The sequence below is a fragment of the Phocoena phocoena genome, chromosome 19 (assembly GCF_963924675.1).
Source record: "Phocoena phocoena chromosome 19, mPhoPho1.1, whole genome shotgun sequence".
NCBI lineage: Eukaryota > Metazoa > Chordata > Mammalia > Artiodactyla > Phocoenidae > Phocoena > Phocoena phocoena.
Genome location: NC_089237.1, coordinates 9,164,075 through 9,188,503, shown reverse-complemented (window position 1 = coordinate 9,188,503; position 24,429 = coordinate 9,164,075). Strand labels below are relative to the sequence as shown.

The 24,429-nt window shown below is 51.5% G+C and overlaps 2 protein-coding genes across 3 annotated transcripts; one reads left to right on the top strand and one right to left on the bottom strand.

The window, feature by feature from the left end:
- Positions 1 to 1,212: 1,212 nt before the first annotated feature.
- On the bottom strand, positions 1,213 to 13,907 carry AFMID (arylformamidase). Its single transcript, XM_065897107.1, has 10 exons — positions 13,848 to 13,907; positions 11,864 to 11,954; positions 3,910 to 4,014; positions 3,780 to 3,828; positions 2,603 to 2,688; positions 2,435 to 2,507; positions 2,151 to 2,248; positions 1,821 to 1,899; positions 1,571 to 1,712; positions 1,213 to 1,362 (listed from the first exon to the last, which is right to left on the bottom strand). Exons 1-10 carry the CDS (start codon positions 13,905 to 13,907, stop codon positions 1,213 to 1,215), a joined length of 933 nt encoding a protein of 310 aa, XP_065753179.1.
- A 440-nt stretch (positions 13,908 to 14,347) lies between these two features.
- On the top strand, positions 14,348 to 23,985 carry TK1 (thymidine kinase 1). 2 transcript variants are annotated; one of them, XM_065897042.1, is made up of 7 exons: positions 14,348 to 14,413; positions 14,502 to 14,533; positions 15,560 to 15,670; positions 17,917 to 18,010; positions 23,182 to 23,271; positions 23,576 to 23,695; positions 23,785 to 23,985. In XM_065897042.1, the coding sequence occupies exons 1-7, from the start codon at positions 14,348 to 14,350 to the stop codon at positions 23,983 to 23,985; spliced, it is 714 nt and encodes a 237-aa protein (XP_065753114.1). The 2 variants fall into 2 exon arrangements, with proteins under 2 accessions (XP_065753114.1, XP_065753115.1); XM_065897043.1 differs by having other exon boundaries at positions 23,576 to 23,698; positions 23,959 to 23,985.
- The last annotated feature ends 444 nt before the right edge of the window (positions 23,986 to 24,429 follow it).

Sequence of the window (24,429 nt, the reverse complement as noted above, 5' to 3'; positions counted from 1 at the left end):
GTGCGCGGGCTTCTCATTGTGGTGGCTTCTCTTGTTTTGGATCATGGGCTCTAGGCGCGCGAGCTTCAGTAGCTGTGGCACATGGGCTCAGTAGTGTGGCGCATGGGCTTAGTTGCTCTGCATGGGCTTAGCTGCTCCGCAACATGTGGGATCCTCCTGGACTAGGGATCAAACTCCTGTCCCCTTCATTGGCAGGCAGATTCTTAACCACTGCACCACCAGGGAAGTCCCTGTATCATTTGTTAAGATTCCACATAATAAGTGATATCATGAGATATTTGTCTTTCTCTGTCTCATTTACTTCAGTTAGTATGATAATCTCTAGATCCATCCATGTTGCTGCAAATGGCATTATTTCATTCTTTTTTATGGCTGACTAATATATATATACCACATCTTTATCCATTCATCTGTTGATGGACATTTAGGTTGCTTCTTGGCTATTATAAATAGTGCCGTTATGAACACTGGGGTGCATATATCTTTTTGAATTATAGTTTTCTCCAGGTATATGCCCAGAAGTAGGATTGCTGGATCATATGGAAACTCTATTTTTAGTTTTTTAAGGAACGTCCACGCTGTTCTACATAGTGGCTGTATCAATTTACATTTGCACCAACAGTGTAGGAAGGTTCCTTTTCATCCTTAGACTTTTTTTTTTTTGCGGTACGTGGGCCTCTTGCTGTTGTGGCCTCTCCCGTTGCGGAGCACAGGCTCCGGACGCGCAGGCTCAGCAGCCATAGCTCACGGGTCCAGCCACTCCGCAGCATGTGGGATCTTCCCAGACCGGGGCACGAACCCCTGTCACCCTGCATCGGCAGGCGGACTCATAACAACTGCGCCACCAGGGAAGCCCCATCCTTAGACTTTTAAAAGGATTCTCCACATTAAAATTGTAATAAACATGTGGCCAACTCCATCCCTCCTTTCCCAACGGAGTTGGTGTTGCTTTAATGCTTACACACAAACAAGCTAATACTTTCTTGTACCTGCCTGTCCCCATCCACACCAGAGCCCCATGCAGATCCCACCTGTGTGCCCAGGACCAGCCTCTGCAGATCACCTGGGGCTGTTTCAGAGGGAGGTGAAGTACAGGAAGCAAGCGTGGCATTCAATCCCTATCGTCAAGTCCCCCAACCTCCTGGATGCCAAAGAGCCAGCGAGGTGACTCCCCATGCCCCCTGCCTGGCCACCTCACCTTATGTGTAGGGGCTACAGCAGGATGCATTCTGTCCACGGTGAAGGGATGCACCCTACCTGGGTGAGCACGTAGTCCTTCTGGGTTAGGTTCCAAAGGATTTCAAAGTGATCCACATCATGGAGCTCTTCAAAGGAGGCTTTCCACCCTCCTCGGCGCAGAGTCTGAGTAGGAGAAACGAGGGAAGAGGAAGCATTAGCCTGCGGGGGGTGGGGGGAGAGGGGCTCTCGCAGCTGCCTGGCACATACCAGGTGCTAAGTATTTATTGAAGAAATGACTGGTACCGTGGGGTCCGTTTGGGTGAAATAAACAGGAAGATAATAAGACTGCATGACCCTCAACCTCGAGCCACGAGCGGGGTGCTGGGGGTACCTGATAAAGTTCCCTGGACTGTCGGTGGAATTCGGGGCTGTCGTGTTGGCCCACAGTCACCAGGATGCGGCAGGCTGGATCCACAGGCTGTGTCGGGGCTGTCTGCAGGTGCCACTGTGGGCTGTTCCTTTGAGCAACCTCCCTGGTGCAGGGAGAAAGTGTGGTCAGGACAGGGAGCAGCCCTTGCTGCACCCCTGGCCCTCCTCGCAGGCTGCAGGCCAGCTGGGGGACGAGGAGACAAGTGACTCACAGGGTTGTGAGGAGAGAGGCATTCTCAGAGGTGTGCATGACAGGCTCCAGGTCATAGATCCCGCTCACCAGGAAGAAGCCTGTGAAGGTAAGGAACAGTCACAGAGCCAGGCTGCGGGTGGGGCAAGGTGGGGCCAGCCCGCCTCCAGGGCCAGTGGGGCAAGGCCAGGGTAAGGGGCAGAGAAGAAGCAAAGCAGGCCCTGCTCCCCAGGCTCAAAGCCCCGAGGTCAAGCTATTCACAGCTGTTGAAATTTCAAGCAGCTGTTACAGACCCTCAGGCCCATCAGGGGAGGGTGAATGCCGCCCAGCCAGGCTCAGTCCCCGTGGAAACCTTTGAGGTTGGGCGTGACCCCATGCTCGGTCCAGTTGGCCAGGAGCATCATGGCGGCGAGGTGAGCCCCAGCTGAGTGTCCGCACAGGTAAATTCCCCTTGAGTGGGTCAGAGCAGAGAGCTGGGTTTGCATCCAGTATAACCAAAGCAACAGGCCAGTATAAAGGAGTCCCAATTTGCCTTTTGCTCCAAAGCCAGAGGGGGCAGTTGGGCTGCATCCAAGAAGCTTAGTCCACTGTCCTCCCACTCAGTCTGACAAAAGGAAAATCTACAGCGATACCCACTGGTTGCCTGGATACTGTTTCTGGACAAACACGATGCTCTGGGTCACCTGGTCTACCATCTGGTCCAGGGTGCCTGTGCAGAGGGTAGGAGCTATGTCAGTCTCCGCCAGGGGCCCTCTCCCCTCCAAAGCCCACCAGCCCTTGCACCTGCAAGACTACCCTCATTACCTTTGGGGGCAATGTCATAGGCCACTATCACCACAGCCACTCCCTGTGCTGTCAGTGGGCTGACCATGAAGGCTGACGAGTCTTTACTGCAGAAGGAGACAAAGACATGACAACTGGAGGCCACTTGGCCACTAGGCTGCTTCTGTGTCCTGTCCACCCAGGGCACTATCGCTCTCTGACCTGGTGCAGTAAGGGAAGAAGGGAGGCTTTGTCCTTACGACATCACGTGCTAGCTATGGGACCCTAGAGACTATATTTAACCTCTGAGCCTAATTTCCTTCTCTGTAAAATAGGAACAATTATGTTTTTTCTCTTAGGGTGCTGTTTTTGAGAATTGAAGGAGGTGAGACATGTAGAGAGCTTCACAAAGCAAAGGGTAAAAATGCAATAAATGTAGCATGAAGATGATATGCTTGAAGAGCAGTAGATCCTATAACAGACAACTCCTTAGTAAGATCCTAGGGAACAGCAGTGTCCCTGAAGATCCCAAATTCCCCTCTGCTTACCTTAGGATGCCCCGTGGTCCCAGTTTGCCTGGGACTCTCTCTTTTTTTACCACTGAAAACCCCAGGTCCTGGGAAACCACTCACTTCTGAGCAAACAGGGATGCTTAGTCACTGTGGTTTTCCATTTGATTAGAGTAGACTGAACAGGCTTTTCACTGGGTATAGTGGATCCAATAGTGTCCCCCCAAAAAACGTGTCCAAATTCTAAACCCCCATACCTGCAAATGTGACCTTATTTGGAATAGGGGCTATGCAGATATAATTCAGAATCTTGAGATGGCATCGTCCCAGATTTAGGATGGGCCTTAAATCAAATGACTGGTGACATTGTAAAAGAAAGGAGAGGGAGGATTGAAATACAGACACACAAAGACCCTGTGAAGATGAAAGTTGAGGTTGAAGTGATGCGGTCACAAGGCGAGAAAGACCCGGACACCCCAGAAGCTGCAGGAGGTAAGAACGGGTCCTCCCCAGAGCCTTCAGAGGGAGCGTGGCCCTGCCCACACCTTGATGAATTTCAGATTTCTGGCCTCCAGAACTGTGAGGTAAGACATTTCTGTTGTCGGAGCCCCCAAGTTTGTGGTAAGTTGTTGCAGCAGCCCTAGGAAATGAAGAGTCCAGGCAAAGATGAATCTCCCTTTTTCTCCATTCATCCAAATCCCCCGACTCACCTTCCGCTCTGCCAGTATCCTCCATGAAAAAACATGAGGAATGGCAAGGCTGTAGGACAAAACAAAGGGCGTGTGGGCCGAGGCAGGGCTCCCAGCTGAGATCCATGGGGGACCACTAGCCCCGGCTTACCTTCAGACACTGCCTCAGGAAAGTAGATGTCCAGTTTCTCCCCTTCGCCGTCTCCATAGGGGACATCGAGCAGGTTCCTCCCGGTGGCCTGGGCCCTCTTGGTAGCTGTCTCCAGAAATGGACAAGTTGCTGTCAGCACAACCTCAGGCAGAACCTTTTTGCCGAAAGCCCCTTTGGGTTGACCAGTTAGCTCCAGCTATCAGTGCTTCCCCAAGTCCTCATGGTAATCGGGGCTGGGGTCTGAAGCATCCCACAGGTGCATAGTTACAAAGAAATCAGACTGGCCCATCCAAGTGGGGGCCAGAACTATCTGTGACGTCTGTCTCTGGTGAGCTGGCAGTTCTGATGGGCACCATTTCGACCACTACTTTATTACATGCTTATTATATGTGTTACACTTGGCTATGTGCTCTGGGAAGTATAAACTTTTCCAAGTATTTGGAAAAATAACCTTCTAGGAACTAAGATATAAAATCACTTGAAACAAATAGATAATAAAGCAATATGAATATATAATTGAGCACCATGATGGGAGAGGTCAGAGGGATGTGAAAATTGGCTAGGACTGGGGTCAGGAGAAAGGAGGAAGTACATTTACGTAATTTACCGTAAGTAAATTAAATACCAAAGGCAAAGGCCTAGAGGTGGGATGGGACTCTGTATGTTCATGTTGCAGTGAACAATGTCCCCTCAAGGCCCCACTTCGATCACTGAAACCCAGGAAGCTCAGCTTCCTCTATCACTGGGTGCCAGAGAGTGTAAACTGGTAATTTCTTCCAGGGGGGCAACTTGGAAATATGTATCAAAGCCCAAGAAGATCATATTCCTTGATGCAGAAGTCCTTATCTATACATTTATTATAAGGAAATAATCAGAAATATTCTTAAGGACTTGTTTTAAAGATGCCCACACTAATGCTATTTATGACAGCAAAACATTGGACACAGCCCAAGTGATCTACAATAGAAAACAGGTAAAATACATTATGGTATATCCCCTTTCTCTCCTTTATTTATTTAAAATTTTTTATTTTTATTTTTTAAATTTATTTATTGATTTTTGGCTGCATTGGGTCATCATTGCTGCGTGCGGGCTTTCTTTAGTTGTGGTGAGCGGGGGCTACTCTTCGTTGCCATGCATGGGCTTCTCATTACAGTGGCTTCTCTTGTCGCAGAGCACGGGCTCCAGGCGCGCAGGCTTCAGTAGTTGTGGCTTGCGGGCTCGTTGTTTGTGGCTCACGGGCTCTAGAAGCACAGGCTCAGTAGTTGTGGTGCATGGGCTTAGTTGCTCCGAGGGATGTGGGATCCTCCTGGAGCAGGGCTCGAACCCATGTCCCCTGCATTAGCAGGCGGATTCTCAACCACTGCGCCACCAGGGAAGCCCCTCTCCTTTATTTTTTTATCCCAGCATTCATTAATCCTTCATATGTTTTTTACTTGTTTACTGTCTGTCTGTCACCCTAACTAGAACATGAGCTCTGAGAAGACAAGGGCTTTGCTTTGCCCACCTCTGTACACCCAGGACCTGGTACATCATAACCACTTAAAAGAAAATCGTGTAGGGAATTCCCTGGTGGTCCAGTGGCTAGAACTCGCACTTTCACTGCCGAGGGCCTGCGTTCAATCCCTGGTCAGGGAACTAAGATCCCACAAGCCGTGTGGTGCAGCCAAAAAAAAAAAAAGAAAACTGTGGTGCTCTGCGGTGACCTAAATGGGAAGGAAATCCAAAAAAGAGGGGATACATGTATATGTAGAGCTGATTCACTTTGCTGTACAGCAGAAACTAACACAACATTGTAAAGCAACTAGACTCCAATAAAAATTAATTTTTAAAAAGAAAAGTGTGTAAAAAAATAAAAGAAAAAGAAAATTATGTAATGAATAAATATTTCAGTGAGTAGTGTCGGGTCAACTAAATATCTGAAGGAAGAAAAAAATAGTTTCTTGATCCCTACCTCACACCACACCAGACCAATTCCAGACGGACCACAGCTTTAAATGTGAAAGCGAAGACAATAAAGCTTTTAGAAAAGGAAATAGGAAATCCTAATGACCTTGGACTAGGCAAAGATTACACAAACAGGACCCAAAATGCATTAACCAAAAAGGAAATACTGGAGGGAGAGTATTTTGCCACATAAAGAGCGAAAGCAGGTTACACAAATACCATACAGCACGAACACTGCAATCTTTCTGATACTGAAGATTGGTGGCAAGAGACCTTCAACTTGGGATCCCTGTCCCTGGAAGCCTCCAGATCCCCAACCTCGGTGGCCATGGTCCCCCCGCCCACCGGCCCCTTCCCAAAAATACTCACCAGGGCTCCCTTGGGTTGGGTGATTCTGCAATTCCAGAAAGGGCAAACTAGGTAGACGAAGATAGTTTGCATAGATTGTGTTTATGCAAGTGTGAATAAACTGTTAAAATGGGCCGCCTCCATTTCTGCTGGACTGCTCAAGGTCAAGAGAAATAAAAATGGTGGCAGATGCCAAGTTTCCCACGTGCCTAAAGCAGGGACCAGGCTGCCTCTGCAGGACAGGTGAGGTGGCTGAAAAACCGATTTTGCCATCACCAACACCCCACCCTTGAGTGAGGGAACAAGGCCAGGGGGAGGCTTCTTAGGAAAGGGATGAGGCTGGCTGTGTTCTGTGGGTTCCCACTCCCTCTCTCATGGAGGGGTGGAAAGGGGCTTCCCATCTCCTAAAGCTTCAAGCGACCAACTGCTCAGAGCCTGATGTGTGACTTCTACAAGGATCAGACCCAAACAGGCTTCACCTGCCCCCAGGTGCCACGCTGGGTACAGACCACTCCACAGGACACACTTAACTGAATCAATCCATTATTAAATAGGTACGTTTTACTTGATTAGAACCATGAGATTCTGTTAAGCAAATCAAATGCATTGCATCTGCGATTATAATTTGAAGTGCTTTTTTCAGAATTCCATCACATCTTGTAAGTTGCGTTGAAAAGTTGACGGGAATTTAATCTGAGCTATCTGAGCATTAACTTAAAAAATAAATGAAATGCCATTCATTTTTCTTTTGAAGAAATAATATGTTTATATGGTTAAAAAAATATACGACAGGCATTTGCATGAAATATCCCTGCCAAGGTGACTGTTATTATTAATATGGATATGGACTCTCTCTCCCTTTAATCCAAAGGGCAGCATATGAAATACATTTCTGCCCTGCCTGTTTCACTTCATATTTCTTGGAGAGCTTTCCCAATCAGTACATAGACAGCTTCCTCGTTCTTTTCTTTTTTTCATAAACAGTTAACTTTCTATTCCATCCTATGGCTGCACCTTAATTTATTTAACCAGTAGTGACACTTTTTTTTTTTTTTTTTTTTTTTTTTGCGGTACGCGGGCCTCTCACTGTTGTGGCCTCTCCCGTTGCGGAGCACAGGCTCCGGATGCGCAGGCTCAGCGGCCATGGCTCACGGGCCCAGCCGCTCCGCGGCATGTGGGATCTTCCCGGACCGGGGCAGGAACCCGTGTCCCCTGCATCGGCAGGCGGACTCTCAACCACTGCGCCACCAGGGAAGCCCTGGGTTAGAAAGAATTTTTAAAATTGAAGTGTAGTTGACTTACAATATTATATTAGTTTCAGGTGTAAAACTCAGTGATTCAACGTTTTATACATCACACTCCATTTAAAGTTATTACAAAATAATGGCTATATTTCCCTGTGCTATACAATATATCCTGTTGTTTCTCCATTTTATACATAGTATCTCTTCTAGAAATAATTTTTAAGGCTGTTTATGCTATTAAAAACAAGATTGCACATTATAAGTACAGAACACTTTCTCCTAGGAGAAAAAAAGACTATAAGAAATGATATCACAGTGTTAACAATGGGTGACAATTATTGATGGTTTTATTTTCTAAAATCCTTTTCAATCAGCAAATGCTCCTTTTGTAATCAGAAAACAATTGTTGCCTAAAAATAGCCAACCTCAGAGAGTGCAGAGCAGGGCTATTATAACGTGGTCTGTGGACAATGGGTGTCCCACACGGCTTGCTACTGGTCCATGATGAACTAAGTAAAAAGTTGGAGGTAAACATTTGGAATACATGCAGTTTGGTAGAATGGCTGTGTCTATTGAACTTAACAAGAAATTAGGGCTTTCAAACAAAAACTTGTGCATGAACGTTCACAACAGCACTTTTCACAATCGCCAAAAGGTGCAAACAGCCCAAATGTCCATCAATGGATGAATGGATAAACAAAACGTGGTCCATCCATACCATGGAAAATTATTCATCCATAAAAAGGAATGAAGCACTGACTTGCTACAACATGGTTGGACCTTGGAAACATTATGCTAAGGGAAAGCCACCACACACAAAAGACCACACCTTGGAGGATTCCATTTATACGAAACGTCCAGAATAGGAAAATCCATAGAGACAGAAAGCACTCAGTGGTTGCCAGGGGGATGCTTAACGGGTAGCGGCTTTCCTTCTGGGGTGATGAAAATGTGTTGGAACCAGGTAGAGGAGACGGCTGTACAACATCGTTAAGGTACTAAATGCTGCTGAACTGTACACTTTACAATGGTTAAAGTGGTACCTTTTATGTTATGTGTATTTTATCACAGTAAAACAAAATTGGGGCCTGTATTTTGCGTACCTTTGTTTTCTTCTTTTGGTTTTTCTGATGGAGAGGAAAAAGCACAATCTCAGCCTTGAAAGGCAGGAGGGGACCTCAGAGAGGCTCTCAGTCGCAGGGGCTGTCAATCACGAGGCCCCACCCACCTCGCTGGTGATTGGTGCTCCTTGGGCGAGGCGTGGTTTGGGGGAATGGGAGTTTGGAACTGTGCCCCAAGCCGGGTTATACATATACCTCCTTTAGTTTCTTGTACAATGTGTTTTTACTGAGTCTTGTTACTCAAATTTAATAGCTACTGGTAGAGGAAACAGTTCTTCAAACCTCCCTCTGCCCGTGCTCACCCAGCTGTCCCCAGTTGCCCAGCCTGAGAGAGGCCAGGCCTTGGTGGAGGATAAAAGTGACCTACTCGGGCTTCTCTAGTGGCGCAGTGGTTGAGAGTCCGCCTGCCGATGCAGAGGACACGGGTTCGTGCCCTGGTCCGGGAAGATCCCACATGCCGCGGAGCGGCTGGGCCCATGAGCCATGGCCGCTGAGCCTGCGCGTCCGGAGCCTGTGCTCCGCAACGGGAGAGGCCACAACAGTGAGAGGCCCGCTTACCGCAAAAAAAAAAAAAAAGTGACCTACTCATTGAAAGAGGGCAGTCCCCACTGCAAGTTACAGGTCGACGCTGTTAGAATGAATATAGATCAAAAGAAAAACAATTTCATTCTCCGTAGTGCAAAAAAGGAAAAGAGAGTTACCTTCCTCCCTTTTCTTAGAGCATTTATTTTTAGGAGACCTCATCAAATATCCTTTCTCTACCCCTTTGGGAATGTGTGTAAATATTTTATCTCTCTACCTATCTATCTATCTATCTATCTATCGCTGCGCGGCTTGTGGGATCTTAGTTCGCATACCAGGGACTGAACCCAGGCTCTCTGCGTGGAGTCCTAACCACTGGACTGCCAGGGAATTCCCCATATGTAAATATTTTTTAAAGCTAAAAGAGTCTCTTGCCAGTTTTACAACCTAGGAACGTTCTTTTCAACGACCTGGGAGCTCTCCCTTTGAAATATAATTATCAAGCAAGATACCCCATGGGAGAGAAGGACCCTAACTTCTGAAGGCACCTGGCTCCAAGTTGCAAAACCACCTCTTGCCTTAAGGATATGGGAATTTCTCGTCTTCCTCTGGATAAAGGCAATTTGCAAGCACAGATGGCCACCCTTATGGAATTAGGATGGACTAGGGCAGTAGATAGTGCCCTCAGGTCCTCTTGCTTGAACACGGGCATGCTGATTTTGAGAACAGGTATGCCCTAGGGATATAAGCCTGGCTGTATAAAAGGGTGAGGTTTCTTCCTGGTTTTGCAATTTCCTTACTCAATTAAAAATCATGTTTTCTTTCTCTTCTACCTCTGTGGAGAGGTTTTCTGGGTTGGCGGGGGATTCCCCTGTTCATTTTTTCCACTATACATTCCTTCGCCATCTTCTGGGAGTTTGACTCCAAGGAGGCAATCTGCAAGTCCAGAGGTCTGGGGAACTCCACCAAGAGAGGCAGCTGGTGGGACTCACCAACACCACCTAACTGTCATCACCCCTTGTCAGCCTGCTCCCCTCTTACCTGGCAGCTCAGCTCTGGGAAGTGGTGGCTGTCCCTAGCCACATGCGCTTGGGTGAGTTGTTTAACCTCATCATGCAGGACTAGGATGGGGTGAGTGAGACACCTCAGGCACAGCATGGGGCAGGGCACCAAAGACTCAGTAATGAGGATCGCTATGGGCTGAAGGCTTGTGCCTCCCAAAAATTCGTACCCTAATGCGATGGTGACTTTGGGAGGTAATTAGGTTTAGTTGAGGTCATGAGGGTGGAGCCCTTGTGATGAGACTAGTGGCCTTATAAGAAGAGGAAGAGCAAGCGTTTCTTTCTCTCTCTTTCTGCCATGTGAGGATGCAGGGGAAAGGGGTCTATCTGCAAGCCAGGAAGAGTACCCTCACCAAGGAACCAAATCACTTGGCACCTTTTTTTTTTTTTTTCAATTGGCACGTTGATCTTGGACTTCTCAGCCTCCAGAACTGGGAGAAAGAGATTCCTATTGTTTAAACCACCCAGTCTATGGCATTTTGATATGGCAGCCTGAGCTGACCAATACAAAGATAACATTTAAGTGCAGTATTTTTAAAAATCAAAATTAATGCCAAAAAGTCCACGATGAAAGAAATATCAACATTTCCAATAGACAGCCTCCAACCCTGCGCATGCATGGCTCCGCCCACTCGCCTGGCCCTAATGCCCCCCCTGTTGTCGCACTCACCTTCTTCACCAGTGAAATAGGGCAGATGCACCTGCGGCACCTCTGGGCCAGCTGGAGCATCGAAAACAGGAAGGGAGGTAGGATGTGAATGTAAAACTGTCCACAGGGCTTCTCAGGAGGGATTGCTAAAGACAGTCTCTGAGGGCAACAGCCTCAGAGTCTCTTTTAAGCCCTTGCTTCTTATGAGAGACTCCCTTTCTCTACAGGGTCAGCTCTTTTCTCCCTCAAGACAATTACAATAGACAAACGGGTTTTCTACCAGCTCATGTAGGTTTCTCTGCACACTCAAATATATATTGAGTATATAGAGACACATTTGGTGCAGAGCTAGGCACAGTAGGGGACTCTGAAGAGCCCAGGACACAGCTCCACCCCCTATCAGGACAGGGAGGGCGCTGAAATGTGCTGGAATAAACCCCCACTAGCCTGTCCCTCCAGCTGGGTTATCTCAGTGTAGAGAACCACCAACCCTGGGAGCTCCAGTCAGCCTGCTGACACAAAGCTCATTTGCCAACATCCAGTTTTCCGACTTGGAGGAGAGGCTGGCTGCTCCCTCACCCACACGTCCCCCATGGAGCCCGTCTGCCCAACCCAGCTCAAAATGTTCTAGAGACCTGGGGCTGGGATGGGAATTAACCTTGAGACTTCACTAGCTTACAGATTCCCAAGCCCTGATTTCTCTAAAGAAAAAAAAAAGACTTCTTTGCTTTTCGTAGATAGCAACAACATCCCACATTCAGCAGCCACATTCCTTTTTTCACTCCACTTCCCTGGGCCACTGTGGCCTTAGGGCCTGGGCATAGTTGGCAGGTTGTCTGAGCAGGAGGGGAGGTGGAGCATGGTCACTGCCCCTGCCCTGCCCCCGGCAGTCCTGCAGAGAGGGCTCCGGGGCACCTGGCCCCGAGCAGATGAGGTGCCTGGACTTTGGGAACTGTCCCGAGAGGCTGGGGCTGGGAGGCCCCTCCTCCCCGCCCCGGCATCCTGAAACACTGCCACATGCTAAAGTCCACCTGAAGCAGCCACAGAGAGAGCCCCCGGTACCTTCGTTTCCTATCTGTGAGTAGGTCCTCAAGGCCTCCTCTGCTCCCAGTCGGACGACCCATCTGCTCGGGGAGTACTGGTTCTCCAGCTCCTACGGAACAAAGACACGAAGTTCCATAAGACCTTTGACCTCCACACAGACTGTGCTCCTGCCCCTCCGTGTGCCTGTATGCTCCTCTCGGCCTGGAGAAGCCCCTTCCCTGATATCTCAGGCTCTCATAGATGCCCTTAGCTTCCTTCAAGCCCCCCAGTCTCCAGCCTGGCAATCCGCCCCCCACTAACTAATTCGGCATTTCAGATACAACACTGCAGGTGCTGCCAGATCCACGGTCTAGAGCAATGGCCACGCCTTTAACCAGCAGGACAGCTTTACAGGGAAATGAGGTCCCATAGATCTGTCCCAGTTAATGCCATCATGGGTACCACTTCCACAGCGGCTAAGACCACAGGAAGCCAGGGAGCTGGGGTGGCCACTGCAGAGAAAGTGATGTAGAGCTGATATTCCCTGAAAAGGTATGATTCTGACTGCAGGTGGACGCAGCGCAATCGGTGAAACAGAGGTGAAGAGGAAGGAATCAAAGGTCAGTTTGGAAATGTTGACCAGCCAGATTGTGGAAACACAGAGGTGAGGCTGGGAGGCGGGGCCCGGGGGGTGAAGGGTCTTGAATGTCAAGCTAAGATGTTCAGACTTAACGCAGAAAGTAATAAGGAACCAAGTTTTGGAGAAAGGGCTCAGAGGCAAAACAACAACAAAAAAACAGGTGAAGGCTGGACTGGGAAATTTGAAGACAGGTGGCCTCATGGAAAGGTCTTGGGCTCTGGAATCAGATGGGCTGAGTGCCAGCCAAGCTCCATCACTTGCAGGCTCTTTTACCCTGGGCAACTTACTGACAGTCAGTTCCCTCATCTGTATAATGGGCAAAACAATAGTACTTTACTTCATTCACATGACTTATAGCTTTCAGCCTTGTGAGGCCATATACCTTGTGAGGCTGAAAGCTATAAGGCATGTAAATGAAGTCAAGCTAGCCACTCAAATGTGGGTTTCCCCCTCTTCGCATTGAACAGGGTTCTTGGCCAGGGGTCTTTGGATCTGTACAATCTATGCCCGTCGGATGTCTGCAGTCATACCTTGCACACTCTGTGACTGCTATCATCATCATCTTTTATTATTGCTATTATTTATAATAATGATAATGCAATGGGTTTCTGAAAGTGCTCTGATATTATAGGGGTGTGGGTGTGTGTGTGTGTGTGTCTATGTGTGAGACAGAGAGAGAGACAGACAGACAGACAGAGAGAGACCGAAAAAGAGAGGTTAGGATTTCTTGGGGGCAGTATCTGTAACTGTCACCACATTCTTAGAGGCGTCTGTGACCAGAGAAAGAACCACTACCTGAAATGTAGGAAAACTAGTTAGGAAATTATAACAGAATGATAAGCATAACAAATGCTTTGCATATGTGGTTTCTAACCCCCATAACCGTCCCTCAGTAAATACCAGCCCTCCGGTATTTACTCCTTCAGGTCTGACACATCCTCCAAACATTGCACAACCTCAGATTAAGGTCCGGAACTTCGGCCCCAACCTCATCCCGGTTTATGGGTATTGACATAGCCAGGGCTGGACTTCCCTGGCGGTCCAGTGGTTAGGAATCCGCGCTTCCACTGCAGGGGCACGGGTTCAATCCATGATCAGGGGACTAAGATTCTGCATGCCAGGCAGTGAGGCCAAAAAAAAAAAAAAAAGTAGAAAAACATAGCCAGGGCTTCCATTTCCTCTACCCTTAAAATCAGGCTAGCAAAAGCCTACCTGTGGCGAGAAGTAAAATATCAATAAATCACAGTGCTAAAGCTTTCGGGAGCTGGCACACAGTAGGCTATCAACGGCGCCCACAGGAGTGGTTCTAAACTTTTTTCTCAATCCCCATCTCATCTCTGAACCACACTCCTCAGCCCCAGCCTCTCCCAGTGATCCGCCTACCTCTTTAGACATCCTCTTCCAGGGAGCCCCGCGCTTAGGACCTCCGTCCAAGTCGTCCATCCCGCTGTGTACGAGCCGACAGGTGCCCGGGCCGCCTTTTTATGCCAGGAGGGCGGGGCTCTGGTCAGGCCCAGTCCCTGGGAGCCGCGCCCACCGCCCTGGTGAGCTGAGCCTGGGGCGCGCGTTCCCGGTCCCTCCCACGAGGGGGCGGGCTTAGGCCAAATCTCCCGCCGGTCCCACAGCCGCACGCTGATTGGCTCCGGGCCGGCGGCGCCGGCTCCCGATTGGTCCGCGCGCCGGGGATAAAGCAGCACGGCGCGGGAACCGACGAGAGCCTGCAGGAGGGCGGCGGCGGCGGCGGCGGCGGCGGCGGCGGCGGCGGCGGCGGCGGCGGCGGCGGCGGCGGCGGCGGCGGCGGCGGCGGCGGCGGCGGCGGCGGCGGCGGCGGCGGCGGCGGCGGCGGCGGCTCCTCCTCCTCCTCCTCCTCCTCTGAAGGCACCATGAGCTGCATCAACCTGCCCACCGTGCTGCCCGGCTCCCCCAGCAAGACCCGGGGGCAGATCCAGGTGCGGGCCGCGGGGCGGGGTCGGAGTCGTGATCGGAGCCCGGGTGTCAGTGCGCACCGGGGCCCAGTGACCTCTCCTTCTCTCCTAGGTGATTCTCGGACCCATGTTCTCAGGAAAAAGGTAATGGCCTCGCGGGACGGGGGTAGGCCGGGACCTCTTCCTCTACTTCCCTGCTTCTCCTCCAACCCCCAGGACCCCGTCCTCCTCCCATGACGCCCCACGACCCCGAGCCTGCCGCCGCTCTCAGAGCCCCGCTTCTAGAGCAGCCCGCACTGCCCGACCCCGTGCTCGCGCCCAGGATGCCTCTCCTCCGTGGGATCCTACCGGAGGAGAAGCGCCTCCCCTTCCCGTCCGGGTCGGAACCTCTTCCCCTTGGGGTCATTCAACCACCGCTCCTTCCGGGAGCTGGTCAGAGCTGCTCACCGTTTAGCCCCTTACTAAAGCCCTCTCTGAAGGGTGCATCTACGGTGGCCAGGCTCTGTGCGCCCTGCAGTATCTGTGGCTTCCTTGCAGTGTATGATTGTTTCCTTAGATGGCCCAGAGGCGTAGTTACTCTGCACACTGAAGAGTCAAGCGCTGGTGCCTTTGCTTCCCTGAAGTGATAGAACCAATCCCAGTGAGCCCCCAGTAACTCCCCTGGCCCCCCTTCCTATATGGCGCTGGGGAATCACTCCGGCTCAAATCCCTTGCCCACGATGGTGAGGCTCAGGGTGGGCTCTTGGACTCAGAGACAAAGCGCTTCCCTTGTTGCACCAAAAGGTTCTGTGAAGTTAGTTCAGGCTATGTGAAGAACTGTGGGGTGAGATTACTTTGGAATGGAATCTGAACCCCTCTCCTGTGCATGTGGTCTTTGCTTTGCCTCCAACAAAATCACTCCTCCAGCCCTTCCCTGAATCACCTGAGGGCCCTTCTTTGCCTCCCTCCCCATAGAGAATGACTGTCAGCCCAGGCATGCTCCTCCCTCCTGGGTCTAGACTGAACTCTCTGTGTGGGCCCTTTCTGTCCTCACTGGTCCACGCTCTGCCCTGCAGCCTTCCCATCCATTGGTGGGGCTCAGGCTGTATACCCCTAGAAGGTGGTAGGGAGCCCGACTTGTGCTGATGGGGTCTTCCTCGCCCACACTTATGCATGGGCCTTACCTTGCAGTACTGAGCTGATGAGACGGGTCCGTCGCTTCCAGATTGCCCAGTACAAGTGCCTGGTGATCAAATATGCCAAGGACACGCGTTACAGCAGCAACTTTTCCACGCATGACCGGTCAGTCCCTGCCCCTTCTGTCCTGTCCCCACACCTTTTGTGAGAAGCCCAGTGGCTGTCAGAACTCTTTAGAGAGGATGGTTAATAATGCTGATGCCGGGCAACGAACCGTTCAAATCTGCAAACTTTTCAGGTTGCTTGGCAAGGTACCCTAGAACTTGGCCTTTCTTGGGGCTCTAGCCCAGTGGTTCCTAGCGGGACGTGATTCTGCCCACTAGCATCTATTTGCAATGTCTGGAGACGTTTTTTAGTTTTCACAACAGGAGGAGGTAAGGGCATGATGTCAACTAGTGGGTAAAGGGCAGGGATGCCGCTACATCCTACAATGCACAGACAGCCCCATGACAAAGAATGATCCAGCCCCAAATGTCAGTAATGTCTGGCCAAGGTTGAGAAACCCTGCTCTTGACCTATGTGGAGGTTGCAGACTGGTTTTGCTGGCCTGCAGGCTGAATTTTATTTAAGTTTTTAGTTGGCTTGTCCTTGCTGACTCCCTGTCTCGTGGCCTTTGTGCATCCCCCTTTTATGTTTATCTGCCTGTGTCCTGTGGACATTTCAGCCTGCAGCCTGAGGTTGGGAGGTTAAATTTAGTACCACGCCTGCCATTCCGTACAGCGTTTAGGGCCTGATGGTTTGGAGGCTGAGACACTTTTCTCGTCTTCTAGATTCATCCACCTGAGCCCCCAGCATCAAGGCTGTGCTGTGTGTGGCTTCAGGGTGGGAGTGCGGCGGGCTCTGAAGCTGGGCAGGTGGGTGAGGCGGAGAGGGCCCAGGACTTGGAGTTAAGTTAAACGTTGAGTGACGTTTCCTGGACATGTTGCCTGATGCAGGTCATTTACGTCTCCAAGTTTGCTTTCTCATCCCTAAAACATAGGTGTCCGCTGCTCAGGACGCGAGAAGTGTCAGGGGAAGACAGTGAAAGCAGTGGAGAAGATCAGAAGTGCAGCTTCTGGGTCTGTCAGATGGGGGTGGAATCCAGGCTCTGCCCCAGTGTCACAAATCCTCTCTAATCTGGGCTGTAGAGGCCCAGACGAGCTGCAGCAGAGGCCTAGCGCTTGGCAGGGGTGACAGTGCTCCAGAGACGCTGCTCTTGCTGAAGCTGGAACCGGCTTCCTGCGTTGCCTGCAGGATCAAAGCAAGATAATCACTAAGGAGTTGTAAAGTTTTACATGAATATATAGCTGCAAAACCACAGAGCCGTCAGGAAGCTCCTAGCTCCTTGGAAGGGTAGTTCAGAGGAGCAGGCAAAAATGGAAACAGAAGAAAATAACATTGCAGAAAAACAGAAACTAGAAGACAAAGAACAGCATTCCTCTTCCAAAAGGCCTGGCTGTGGGGCAGGGTGGGGTCCACCGCGTCGTCATTTAATGCACTGGAGCTCTTCCACACGCGGCCTTTCACTTTCAGACTCTGCTGGGTGGGAACCTCCCCTCAGGACACACGAGGCAGCAGTATGAATGCAGATCTGAATCCTGACTCTGCCAGTTAATAGCTCTATGATCTCTGAGAAATCCTTTAATCAGCCAGAGGAGTCAAAAGGAGGGAATTCTAGGTCACTGCACTGCTGGTTGGTGTTCGTGGCTTCTCTCTCCTGGGGCACGGGGACGCCTAGTCTTAGATTCTGGTGCTAATGGTCTGCCCGGGGCCATGGTAGGACTTTCATGGGCCCCGGGGACTTTCTGCCTTCATGGGCCCCTTCCTCTATAAAGAAAAAAATTTAAAAAATATAATTTATGACTGCATTGATATGAAGACAAAGATAATCCAGACTGAGTTACATTTATTCTGATTTTTAGAAGAAATTAAAATGTTTCATTCGTCCCCAAAGCATCATGGGCCCCAGGCACTATACCTGATGAAGTAACCCTGTCTGCACCCCACCCCACCCCACTACACACACACACACACACACACACACACACACACACACACACACACACACACACACGCAGAGCAGAGAAGAGCTTTGCATCTGGGTTGAGCTTTACATTGAGCATTGCTAATTTCCGGTCCAAAGCGTGAAGTGAAATAGCTCTTGTTGAATAACTGGTTTTCCAAACAAAGGCCTTTACTCTTCTCCCCAGATGCCTTCCCACAGGTGCTAATTTCTCAAAGCTCTGGGCAGACATCTCAGCCTGCTCTGCAGCTAGGGGTTGCTCATGAGACCATTTCCCTGGCCCCTCATTCTGGTTCCTGGTCTCCTCTGGCTCCCTTCTCTTGCTCACACTCTGGCTTTCTGTCCCCAGGAACACCATGGAGGCCCTGCCAGCCTGCGTGCTCCGGGATGTGGCCCAGGAGGCCCTGGGCGTGGCTGTTATAGGCATCGACGAAGGGCAGTTTGTAAGTTGACTTGTCCTGATAGCACTCTTCCTGTGAACTCAACTGTCCCCCTCTTTCCTCTGCTAATTTGGAGGTTATTGGTTCAATTTCTGATATTTTTATAAGGTAAACATTGTTAACTTGCTTTAACTAGTGTCTGAATACCCTTTGAATTCCCTTCACTGCTTTCTGTGTTACTGTTATATAGAATTTATTGTACCTTAAAAAAAAAAAAATTTACAGGACTTCCCTGGTAGCACAGTGGTTAAGAATCCTCCTGCCAATTCAGGGGGCACGGGTTCAAGCCCTGGTCCAGGAAGATCCCACATGCCATGGAGCAACTATGCCCACGAGCCACAACTACTGAAGCCCGTGCGCCTAGAGCCCGTGCTCCGCAACGAGAAGCCACCGCAATGAGAAGCCCATGCACCGCAACGAAGAGTAGCCCCTGCTCGCCGCAACTAGAGGAAGCCCACGTGCCGCAACGAAGACCCAACACAGCCAAACATAAATAAATAAATAAATTTTTTTAAAAAAAGAAGCAACATTGAGCTAAACAGAACCAAACCCTCCCTATACACCAGTGTTGAGAAATCAAATTCTTTGTTTACTGTAAAAATAATTTTTTAATATATATAGTTTATTTATTTACTTATTTATGTTTGGCTGCATTGGGTCTTCGTTGCTGCGCGCGGGCTTTCTCTAGTTGCGGCGAGCAGGGGCTACTCTTCGTTGCGGTGCATGGGCTTCTCATTGCGGTGGCTTCTCGTTGCGGAGCACGGGCCCTAGGCGCACGGGCTTCAGTAGTTGTGGATTGTGGGCTCAGTAGTTGTGGCTCACGGGCTCAGTAGTTGTGGCTCGCGGGCTCTAGAGCGCAGGCTCAGTAGTTGTGGCACACGGGCTTTGTGGAATCTTCCTGGACCAGGGCTCGAACCCGTGTCCCCTGCACTGGCAGGTGGATTCTTAATCACTGCACCACCAGGGAAGTCCGCTTTTTTTTAATTTATTTTTTGGCTGTGTTAGGTCTTTGTTGTTGCGCGGGCTTTCTCTGGTTGCAGAGAGCAGGGGCTACCCTTCATTGTGGTGTGCGGGCTTCTCAATGCAGTATCTTCTCTTGTTGTGGAGCATGGGCTCTAGAGCGCAGGCTCAGTAGTTGTGGAGCATGGGCTTAGCTACTCTGCAGCATGAGGGATCTTCCCGGACCAGGGATCGGACCCGTGTCCCCTGCGTTGGCAGGCGGATTCTTAACCACTGTGCCACCAGGGAAGTCCCTGCCCCACAGTTCTGTTCCCTGTTTCTATGGCTACTTCCTCCCTGGCCAGCAAGTCAAACTCGAGTTCCCATAACTAGTGTTTATTAAACCTACTGCAGAAACATCACCAATCTTCTGTTCTGCCCTCGCCCCTGTGGGTCTTGCTCTGCAAGAAGTTCTGGGGCCCAGAGGTGGCTGCCTCGGTTGCCTCTCAACATGGGACCTGACAAAAGGACTGCCTCTTCCTCCCTTCATCCTTCCCTTGGAGAGGGGTACATCTGAAGACCCCACGCTATAAGCTGAGGGTGCAGTGGTAGGTGGGCCGCTGGATCCTGGGCATGCCAGCCTCACAGTGTCACTCCGAGTGTTGGTCTTACCTCTGTTTCTTTTTAATTTTTTTTTTGTCTGTGCTGGGTCTTAGTTGCAGCCATGGGATCTTCGTTGCAGCGTGCGGGATCTTTAGTTGCAGCATGTGGGATCCAGTTCCCTGACCAGGGATTGAACCCGGGCCCTCAGCAGTGAGAGTGCGGAGACCACTGGGACCACCAGGGAATTCCCTAGGAGAGGTCTGGTTTTGTCTTGACCATCACAGTCACAGAATGGCCTTGCCGGAAGTTCGTATTTATAGATCGGGCTCATATCACGTGTTGTGACCATTTTTTCCTCATCAGCAAATACCTATCCTTATGAACGTAGCATGTCTTACATGAGCTGGCCCCTCGGGTGTGGCACTTACAGGCTGTGATGGACGTGTGTGCGGACATCCTGGCTATCGTCCGGTGTATTGGGGTTTATCTACTAAGTAGAATCACTGGTCAAGGGACCGATCTCATTCATTCAGTAAGTGTTTGCTGAGCTTGTGCCGTGTGGCAGCGATGTTCTAGGTGTTGGGGATACAGCCAGGGTCTCGCCCTTGCACTTACATTCTAGTTGGGGGAGAGAAATATGCAAAAGGTGGTGGCAACCGGGGGAGAAAGGCACTGTGAGGGGGTAGAGCTAAGGTGGGGATGATGCTTTTTGAGGACGGTCAGAAAGGGGCCAAAAGGAAAGTAGGGTGAAGGTTCCCAGTCAGGAGTGTGCTTTTGGGCATATCTCAGGAGCAGCCAGGAGGCCAGGGGCTTTGGCCAGGTCAGTGGGAAAGACTTTGGCGTTAACCCTGGGAGAGCCTGGAAGCCGCCCAGGGCGTCTCCTCTGCTGGAGGAGCATGGACAGCGTTGGGGGGTGGGGGGAGAGGCATCTGGGTCTTTGCGGAAATCCCCGGCGGTGGAGGGCAGGGTGGTGGCGGCTGCAGACACACATCCTGTTCCAACTGCCTTTCTCTTTTGTTACTCCGGTGGCTGACATCATTTTCCCTGTGTTTCTACTTTTGTAAATTGCCTCCTTCTCTTCGTTGATCTTTCCTCTACAGGACATGATGTAATCGGTGCCAGTTTGTCACATGCTGTAAATATTTCTTCCCCGTTTATTTGCCTCTGGATTCGGTCTGTGCATCTCATTTAGTCTCTACCATTCATGGTGGAACGGTTGAATGTTTCAGTGTCACATCCTTCGTTCCTGTCCTCTGTGGCCTTTGCGCCTTCAACACCAGCCTGGCTGCCAGGAAGCCGGGCCTCCCCCGGGGCAGGGCCGGGGTGCTTCCCTCGTGCATCATGAGGGCGCCACCTCTCGGCAAGATAAGGACGAGGGTGAAACTACTTCTTGGCTTCCTGATCTCCCCTTTCGGTCCTCGCCCCTCATCAAACCTTGTTCAGGAAGTGGCTCACGGCAGGCCAGCCCAGGTGCTGGATCGCCAGGTGAACCAAATGGGTAGACTTGTCACCATCAAGAAACCCCCCGTTACTTTTCTACCTGGATCCCGTGTGGCAATCATTTTTGTCTACCAAGAAAACCCTACGTTTACTAGGTCCTCTGAAGTTCCGCTTTGAATGTAACCTGTATTAGAGTCTATGGCTGCTGTGACATGTACCACAGACTGGGCGGTTTAAACCACAGACATTTACTTGCCACAGCTCTGGAGGCTGGGAGCCCAAGGCCAAGGTGTGGGCAGGGTGGGTTCCCCCTGAGGCCGTGAGGGAGAATCTGTTCCAGTCCTGTCCCCTTGGCGTGCAGGTGGCCATCTGCTCCCTGTGTCTGTCCCTCTCTGTGTCCAAATTTCCCCTTTTTACAAGGACACCAGTCATACTGGAGTGTGACCCTACTGACCTACTTTATAACTGGATACCTCTGCAAAGATCCTCTCTCCAAATAAGGTTCTGCACTATTGGGGGTGAGGGTTTCTACGTATGGATTTGGGGGGTGGGAAGGGACACAATTCAACCCATAACATAACCTAAAAAATTTAATGGCAATAAAAACAAACGTCAGTAATGTGGTCAGTTACCAGTGGGCATTCTGGGATATTGCAGACAGCTCTGACCTTACCTTTGATCACTCAGGAACCCCAGCTGGGGGCCCAGGGTTCAGTGTTTGGGTGGGGGCGGGGTGGCATGTGAACAGGGGACAAAGTTTAAGTGGAAGAACTGAAGTCTCTGATGGTGGGCATCGCTGCAGCGGGCAAGGCGGAGGACCCTGAGAGGTCCCCAACCCTGGTGTGGAAGGACCCACATCTGATGAGGCCTTGACAGGGAGAGTGAGACGCAGGGGATGCTCATCCCAGGGCGGTTTTGCCCCCAGCCCCTACCCGGGGGATGTCTGGCAATGTCCGGAAACCATTTTGTTTGTGACAATGGGGGTAGGGTGGAGGGCACTGGCTGACAGCTCCTTGCAGGCTGGGGGCTGCATTTCTGTGACCTGTGATGAGTCCTTTAGAGAAGAAGAGGGGCCTCACCTGGAGCCTCTGGGTGGGAGGTGCTGTTTCCGTAGCTCAGGCTCGGCAGCCCTGCAGAGGCCGTCAGATCTGGCTTCGGTGAATCCCGCTGGAACTGATCCAGGTTTTCTAACCCCTCTCCTGGACCTCGTCTTGCTGAGCCCTCAGGTCTTGGTAACTTTGTACCTACATGAGCGGCTTGGAGAGAGACCCTTTGCCCAAACACAAGAACTCCCCACTTCACCCAACCCAAAGACCAATCTAGACAGATGATTGACCAGTGAAAGTTCACCAAAGAATTTAAGTAGCAGCCTTGCCCTGGGCCACTTGAAATTTGATTTACCAAGTAAGTGACCTTTCTGCAGGCCCTGTATTTAGAAGGGTGTGCCGTGCCATCCTGCTCTAAGTGGCCAGTGGAACCCTCACCCCTTCTCAAGGCGTCACACGGGCACATTATGTTTTTTAAAAAAGGCAAACACACAGAGCCTGCCTCTCAGGCAAATAGCATATGTCATAAATTATTCGAGGGTCCTTAATCCCTAAACACCACCAAGGGCCTTCCTTGCCTTTTCTTGGGCTCAGAAACGTGAAGTCATTGCCAAGGTCACAGCTAATGGGTCCAACCAAGACCACGGTTCAAGCCCAAGGCAGCCTCTGGTCTGGGCTTTTGACCACTGCGGTAGCAGACTGCCTCTCCTGGTGACTGTTCCGGGTGCTTGGCCTGGAGTGGGGCCCGGTTCTGCCATGGAAAGCGGGCAGGATGCTGGAGTGACGTGGGGCCCGGTTCTGCCATGGAAAGCGGGCAGGATGCTGGAGTGACGTGGGGCCCGGTTCTGCCATGGAAAGCGGGCAGGATGCTGGAGTGACTGGGGCCCGGTTCTGCCATGGAAAGCGGGCAGGATGCTGGAGTGACGTGGGGCCCGGTTCTGCCATGGAAAGCGGGCAGGATGCTGGAGTGACTGGGGCTGCTGCAGATGTGCAGGCAGCGTGCCGGGTGTGGGGGGCTGGGGCCACCCTATTCTCGCGCCCCACGCCGATCCAGGTGGCCAGAGCTGTTGGGTCCAGCCACGTGTCCGTGGCTCCTGGAAGCTGCTGCCCAGGGCGGAAGCTCACTCCTCCTCTCACCCTTTCCAGTTCCCTGACATCGTGGAGTTCAGCGAGACCATGGCCAATGCCGGGAAGACCGTCATTGTGGCTGCACTGGATGGGACCTTCCAGAGGAAGGTAAGGCGTCTGGTCCACGTCTCGGGATGGGACCCAGGAGGGAGGAAGGGGCCGGGGCTGTGCACAGATGGACAGCTCACCGCGCCCTGGATGACCAGACTGTGCCAGAGCCCAGGCGCTCAGGCAAGCCAGACCCAGCTCCCTGGTTTGCCCCAGACTAGGCCGCCTGCTGCAGGGGCTGGTGCTCTGGGGGAAAGCAAGGTCAGGGCCCAGTTTCCTGGCTTCGGGGCTGTGAATCAGAGGGTTTCAAGGAAAAGCCCACCCAGTGAGGTAAGTGCACACCAGTCTTTCCATGGGAATACAGGCTTTCGGGACCATCCTGAACCTGGTGCCCCTGGCGGAGAGTGTGGTGAAGCTGACGGCGGTGTGCATGGAGTGCTTCCGAGAGGCCGCCTACACCAAGAGGCTGGGCGTGGAGAAAGAGGTGGCCCCTCCTGCCTTCTCCAAGGGGTGGAGGGGAGGGGGTGGTGCTGTGTCCCCGCTCAGTCCCGGCGCTTCCTGTCCCATGGCCAGGTCGAGGTGATAGGAGGAGCAGACAAGTACCACTCCGTGTGCCGCCTCTGCTACTTCAAGAAGGCCTCGGGTCAGCCTGCCGGGCTGGACAGCAAAGAGAATAAAGAGAACTGCCCAGTGCTGGGAAAGCCCGGGGAGGCCACGGGAGCCAGGAAGCTATTCGCTCCTCATCAGATCCTGCAGTGCAGCCCGGCCAACTGAGGCACAGGCCCCACACCCAGGATGGGCGCTGACCGGCCACCTGCTCCTGTGCCTGCTGCTGCCCCCTGGCGGACGCCTGCCCCCTGCGTGCTGCCCGGCCTTCTCAGAGGAGGAAGCGGGGGTGGGGGGGTGAAGTTTCACCAGCGCCCCTTCCCCGGCCAAGGGCCACGGGCCGGTGGTCTGCACGTCACACTTCCCTCCTTGCCTGCCCGCCGGCTTCCCTCAGTTCCCTTCCCAGACTACTCACAATCCACCCCAGGCCGGTGCGGGGCCACTGCTGACGTGAGTCCCTCCCTCTCCAAGCGGTGAGGCCGGAGGCGCAAGTTCCTGTGGCATCGGCGCTCCTGGCTTCTTCCCCTTTTGTGGCTTTTGCTGTTGAGTTTCTGTTCTCACTGGGAAGTCAGAGCACCAGCACCTCTGGCTCAGCACCAAGCCTCCTCTCGT

Excerpts from the sequence above, each read along its gene's own strand:
- TK1 (XM_065897042.1), top strand. The coding sequence starts at position 14,348 with ATGAGCTGCATCAACCTGCCCACCGTGCTGCCCGGCTCCCCCAGCAAG. Across the intron at positions 14,414-14,501 it reads AGACCCGGGGGCAGATCCAG|GTGATTCTCGGACCCATGTT; the intron begins GTGCGGGCCGCG and ends CTTCTCTCCTAG. Across the intron at positions 18,011-23,181 it reads GCATCGACGAAGGGCAGTTT|TTCCCTGACATCGTGGAGTT; the intron begins GTAAGTTGACTT and ends CACCCTTTCCAG.
- AFMID (XM_065897107.1), bottom strand. The coding sequence starts at position 13,907 with ATGGACGACTTGGACGGAGGTCCTAAGCGCGGGGCTCCCTGGAAGAGG. Across the intron at positions 4,015-11,863 it reads CTCACAGATAGGAAACGAAG|CTACCAAGAGGGCCCAGGCC; the intron begins GTACCGGGGGCT and ends TTCTGGAGACAG. Across the intron at positions 1,713-1,820 it reads GCCTCTCTCCTCACAACCCT|GGAGGTTGCTCAAAGGAACA; the intron begins GTGAGTCACTTG and ends TCCCTGCACCAG.